This window comes from Mastacembelus armatus, chromosome 7, assembly GCF_900324485.2.
Source record: "Mastacembelus armatus chromosome 7, fMasArm1.2, whole genome shotgun sequence".
In the NCBI taxonomy this organism is placed as follows: domain Eukaryota; kingdom Metazoa; phylum Chordata; class Actinopteri; order Synbranchiformes; family Mastacembelidae; genus Mastacembelus; species Mastacembelus armatus.
This window is the reverse complement of record NC_046639.1, coordinates 25,276,571-25,282,775: the sequence shown is the minus strand read 5'-3', so window position 1 is coordinate 25,282,775 and position 6,205 is coordinate 25,276,571. Positions and strand designations below refer to the sequence as shown.

The following is a 6,205-nucleotide window of genomic DNA, read 5'->3' as shown; positions in this document are numbered from 1 at the left end:
CAGCACACCACATAATACTATTAGACTGCAGAGGTCTACTAGGTTAATACTGTGGACCATAAAGGAACAAAGCAGTGCAGCAAACGCACCGTAAAGAAACCTGACAAGAACTGCAGAAATGCACTTCACACATTATCACTGTGGTGTACTCAGAGTCAGAGGCTCCTGCTGTTGTGTCCTCGTGTGAACATGAAACTATTAAATTAAAACAGCATGGTAAAATAAAGTGCTTTTTGTTCAACTGAAAAAAAAAAAAACACTCTCAGCATTAAAGGAAAACCTAGAGTCAGAACTGGCTGACACACCAGCTCCAGAGCTGCACAGTGAGCTTTAGAAAATCTATCAGAACAGACTCTAGAGGTTTGTGCAATATGGAATAATAGACTGTAACTGTGCTAACGCCAAAATGCAGTAGCTGAGTTGCTGCTGCTGTAGGGAGAGAAAATAGTTTGACTACATTGTGTGGTGATCTGTGCCACCTAGTGGGGAAACACTATCCTGAAACAGCTGATTGGTGAAAATGTGATCAACCATTTTGATCATTCGTGAATCATGTTGGTCATTGAGCAAAAAAGCAGAATATACTCTGGTCACTGTTTCTTGGATGGGGTTTGCTCTTTTTCATTGTTTTATACAAAAATCTGGTCCAAATCCTAAAATCTTAACATCATGGCCTGAAGTTGGAAAAAACAAGCTATTTAAAGACATCATCTAGAGGTCTGGACATAAAGTAACAGGTATTTTTCTATATTAATCTAAATAATAAACATTTGATACTTGGTACTGAAACTATTGTCACTGGTAGCCAACATCCAGGCTAATGGAAAAATACTGCAGCTGAATTTATTTATATATTTTTTGAACGTTGTGAGTACAGCAAATAAAATTCATCCCCGTTATGTTGATGTTGTAGCATAATTCTGTTGTAGCAAAACTATCTGTGTGTATAGATACAACTAAAGGTGGGAACATGTTTTGTTATGTAAGCTGAACTCACCTGCTGAAGAGGAAGAAGAAAGGAGACTGATTAAAATACAACGTGACTCCTGCAATCAGACAGCTGTCATTCTTTCTCTCCAGCCTGTTACTTAGTCAAAAACAAGCATCAGTTTTCATCAATGAAAATATATTTTTTTAAAAAACACACACACAAAAACAACAAATTCTATTTACATGATAACACACAACATTTCTCCTTTGGATGGTTTTGACAACATTCATTTTGATGACTATTCCATTTGTTGAACATAAACTTGTGTTTTCAGTCACCGAATAAAAAAGCAACGTCGCTGTTGTGTTTGACTCGTTTTTACCTTCACACCTGCCTGGAGGATGTTGAAAGGCATGCTGGGAAACATTCGATTTTACAAACTGAATTAGAAGCAGACAAGTCAAAGAGAATGAAAGTGGGTGCTCCAAAAAAAGCAATCACTTCATTTCAAAATCATTTTTGGAGTTCACTGAACATCAGAGACTCCTGATACCTGAAATCTCAGTTTATGAGGTAACTATAGAAACATCAGCAGCAACCGCCGAACAGGAAGGAGTCAGGGCAGATGTAACCGTGGTAACAGCAGCAGCAGAAGCTCCTGTTGATGTGAGCGAGGACTCAGCGGGGCGAGCAGGAGCCGGTTTGGCGATCTTCATGGGAATGAAGACGTTGGAAGCACAGTGCTCGCTCAGATACTCGCCTCCTTTCTCCTCATAGTCCTGTCTGCTGATCCATCCCTCTGCTGCTCCTCCAGGTGGATGCTCCAATGCCCAGTCTCTTGCCCCGTACCAGGAGTCAAGGGCCGGCCGCAACGCCATGGTCACCTGGGAGTCATACAGAGCCAAATATATATTCAAACTTCTGCCCGAGGCCTGGGAGTTTGAGGGTTCCTCACACTGTCATAGCTCATAGCGCTGATCCACTGGGATCACTGTGCCTTCACTTTCCAGATATGAGAGACACAAACAGAGAGTAATGCCAAATGGAAAGTCACACAGGTTAACAAGGCATGCAATAGGTTAGTCTATTTGGAAATATACAGGTGAAACTCATATTGGTAGAAATAAAAACCTTAAAATCATAGTTTTAATTAATTTTATTTATCATTTTTAGTGAAAAAGACTTTGTGCTTTGGATTAGCAATGATGCACAAAGACTTTTTCGTAGCCAAAATAGCAAAGATATACAATTAAACTTTTTTTTTTTTTTTAATTTTAATAACATTTCTGATTTTCTGACAAAAATTCAGCCTGGGTGAAAACAATGATATAGACTGTACCTTGAAATGGGACTGGAATGGCCTCATAGCCAGCAGTTCTCTCTCCACCCTCTCTTTTATCCCAGGATACTGCATGTTCCCCCCTGTCAAAAACACATTGCTCACCATCGCCTCCTGCTGCTCTGGAGTGTACCTGTATGAGGTAAAGAAGAAATAAGAAAAAAACATGACACATCAGAATGCTTCTTACTGTTTGCTAAAAGTTATGTTAATGTGAAAAAATATATAAGAAAAGATAAGATAAGATAAACTTTATTCATCTCTGAAGGGAAATTCAGGTAGTGCTGTAGTTAATATGTAAGTCAGTGTTATATAGACCATAGATCTTTTTTTTCATGCACTTAGTTGACCATGTCATTACCTGGCCAGGACGTACTGCAGTGTCTCCATTAGTCCCATCTGGTCCTCTCCAATCAGCGAGGGTTGGAACAGGATCTCTGGACACCGCAAACGCTCTGTCCCTACAAACAGCTGGTGGTATTCCGCCATGTTGAACACGGGCTGGAGACAAGATCAAAATTAATCTTTAGTGTCATAGTAGCTAGATTCATTATTATTCTGGCACAATAACCTTCTATGGGACAGAAAGTTTCTCACACATCCTGTCACATGTTCAAAACCAGAAGATGACTGCCTGCACTTCATTAATGAGGATCTAAATATCTGTTTGGGACGTTCTAGTGTCTCTGCACTATTACCTGAATGACATTAGCAGGTTTTTCTGGCAGCGCGTCCTCAGGGAAGTCAGAATCCATTAGTGCCACTCCATCTCCTTCATCCATCGGCTGTTCCAGTTCAGGCACCTGGCACAGAGCGACAGAACAGCCTCAGGCTTCACATTGGCTGCCACACACAGACTGTAGCAAACAAGGATAGATCCTGCAGAACCTCGCGGCACATTCACACTAATGACTATCAGACTTAACTATTTACTGAATAATTTTAATTTGACTGCAGCTCAGTGCCTCCTAATTTGATCAGCTGATATTTTCTGTGGGGAATACAGACTGGTTTGACATCTTGGCATACACAGAAAAGGCACAGACATGGAAACAGAGTTTATATATTGCTGTCCTGTCCTCAGGGTGTATAAAAATATATATATATTCTAGTGCTTGTTAATAAAATACCAGAATACATTTTGTTTCAGTTGCAAGGAAAGCCAGTGTTCACATTAAAAGCTAAAGCAGCAAAAATCAGATTTTTTCAGACCTGATCTTTTCATGGATACGTAAACAAACAAAATCAGTTTCTTTCATATCAAATCTGGGACACTTGAATATCTGGTCCTAGATTTATGGCAGCTCTCTGTCAGAACAGAATTCATCCCAATTCTTTCCATCCTAATCTTTACCAGATCTGGTGCCTCGATATGTGATCACTGACTTATTTATGACTTACTAATTCTATTTTTCTGTGACTTCGTTGGAATAGCACCCACCTCTGTCTTTCCTTCTCCTCCATCACTGTGCAGCAATTTCTGTTTACCCTGCTCCACAGCCAGCTGCAGTTTGTTGATGTATGACTGCAGCTCCTCAGCTGAATCCATGTTCAGCTCCACCAAGCTCTTATGAAACTGATCCAACAAGCCATCCTCTAGCAGCTCCTGCATAAACAAAACTCTTTTATTACACTGCAACACACACCAGCTGCATTTTAGAATCAAACTAACAAAGCTACAGTAACTTGCTATTTTGCATGTTTTTTGTAATTATTAAGCATCTAAACATCTCAGTTCCTTAGGAGAGTAACTTTACTGTTACAATGGGTGCCTTGCCTGCACTGCCATAAGTCTGTCCAGCCTCTCTTGGTCCTGCTGCAGCTTCTCCTCACGCCGGCGAGTGTTGATCTCCTGAAGCCGTCGAAGCTGCTGAGCTCGTCTCTCCTGCCTCTCCTCCACACTCACACAGCCGCCAGGCAACTTACCCGAGAAGGGAAGTTGCATACGGTGAACTTCCCGTTCATAAAAGTCTGGGCTGCGCCACTTTTCTAACTCTGTAGAGAACACAAAATGGAGGGAATGGGAAGTAAGTAGAGAAGAAAGTAAGAAAGTGTTTGAATGCCTCTCCAGTAGTTTTCTAAAGTTTATTAATGTTTGTTAAGATTAATGATTAATTGTTGACAACTTGAATTTGCCCAAAGATGCTTCAAGTATATTAATAGATGTAGGAGGTTAGTACTGACATACTGTACCTTCATGATAATCCACAGCAGTATAACTGTGTTCGTGCAGCAGTTCCTCCATGCGGCTGAGTGTGATGGCAGCTAAGTGACCTGGGTATTTCAGCTGGAGCAGTCGCTGCAGGTAGGATGCTGCCTGGCTCCCAGCCACATTCACACGCTTACAGTTCACTGCATCCAGTCTTCAATCAAAACCAGACCAAAATAAGCCTCTACTGAACAGTGTGTGTATGATTGTATTAAAGAAAGTCAATCACAATGGGTCATTTGACATGTTATAGTAGAAAAAGCACAACTGCAATTCTCATCAGTTCAAAACTGAGCCCTGGACACATGAATGGTCCAGCCTCCACAGGACGAAGGACACAATACAACCATTGAGAGAGGAAGCACATTTCTTAGAAGAAAAATATAAAATACAACACAGAAGCAGCTGTCTGCATCCATGACTCCTCACCTGCCATTGATAACGGGCAGGATGTGTGAACAGTGGTATCCCGAGGACAGAATGATCCCAGTGTGTGGCGGCTGGATGTTCCTGTGCTTGTTATTGTGGTAGAAACTGTACAAGCCGTCGACCCCGTAAGAGACATACGGAACACGGTAACACTCAAACAGCAGCTCCGACATCATCTGCCGACAGTGCAGTGGGTTAAAGGGCGCCTCCGTCAGCACGACTGGATGTTCCACACGGCCCTATCAAAGCATGAGAGAGCATATAACAGGAATTATATAACAGGAATGGCAAAACATAACCTGGCACTTTACATTTTTGATATCTATACATCTCTTTTTGTATTATAATTGCTGTCATCAAGCTTTTAGTCTGGTCAAAGTCAAAATATGAAATCTTGTCACTGTGCCTAAGCTATCTCTGTCAGTGTAGTCCACATATTTAATTATATTTAAGTGAGTTAAAGATACACACTAAAACTCTGTCAGTGGAAACTAACATGAACTTCTACTCTAGTAAAACCGGCACTGATAAGAAACAAAATGACACAGGAGCTAAAACAAAATTCAAACAACATAAAACCTTTTTTTAAATCAACATTCAAACAACATTTGGCCCAACACTACGGGAGACTTCAGCACTCACCTCTGAGGCGATGCCCAGGTGTGTGAACACATAGTCAAAAATCAGCTCCTGGATCTCGAAGTTGACCACAACGTTTCGGTCGAACTGGCTCTTCAGCAGCCACCGCAGCGGCTCCAGATTCGGGATGTCGTTACCGATCTGGGTCTCGCTGCGGGCGGCCCCTCTGCTGCGCGCCGCCACCGACCTGAAGAGCAGCCGCGGAGAGTCAAGCTCCGCCGCCGAAGCCGCCCAGCCTGCCCGTGTCTGGAAGGAGCCGTTGTCTATCACTATAGGGGCCGGTGTGTGGGTCAGACACTGGGCCGGGAGATCAAAAACCGGGTCAGGAGACGCTTTACAGTCTTGAAATGAGAAAATCTGACAGAGCGGTTCCGCTTTGGAAGCCATTTTGGGAAGGTGTCGCTTCAAAATACAGCCGAGTGGACGCTTGGTGTCGTCGACATATCGTTCCCACCAGTTGTAATGACGCGTTTCTGTTGTCACAAATTAATATAAGATAAACTCTGTAGAATATAAACATGTAAAATAAAATATATAAGTCGTAATGTTATCAAACTACATATTATTGCCCGTTTGTCCACAGTGAAACTAAGCTTTGTAGAAATAAGCTACGCAATGTGTACCAATGTAGTTTGCATTTGCAATACATGTGAATTGT

General features: G+C 41.8%; 1 protein-coding gene across 1 annotated transcript; it reads right to left on the bottom strand.

Annotated features, from left to right (window-relative positions):
• Positions 1 to 292: 292 nt before the first annotated feature.
• Positions 293 to 5,939, bottom strand: actr5 (actin related protein 5). The gene is made up of 9 exons (XM_026333688.1): positions 5,551 to 5,939; positions 4,909 to 5,147; positions 4,464 to 4,633; positions 4,048 to 4,265; positions 3,712 to 3,876; positions 2,969 to 3,073; positions 2,632 to 2,771; positions 2,271 to 2,403; positions 293 to 1,815 (listed from the first exon to the last, which is right to left on the bottom strand). Exons 1-9 carry the CDS (start codon positions 5,932 to 5,934, stop codon positions 1,498 to 1,500), a joined length of 1,872 nt encoding a protein of 623 aa, XP_026189473.1. The 5' UTR covers positions 5,935 to 5,939; the 3' UTR covers positions 293 to 1,497.
• Positions 5,940 to 6,205: the final 266 nt, after the last annotated feature.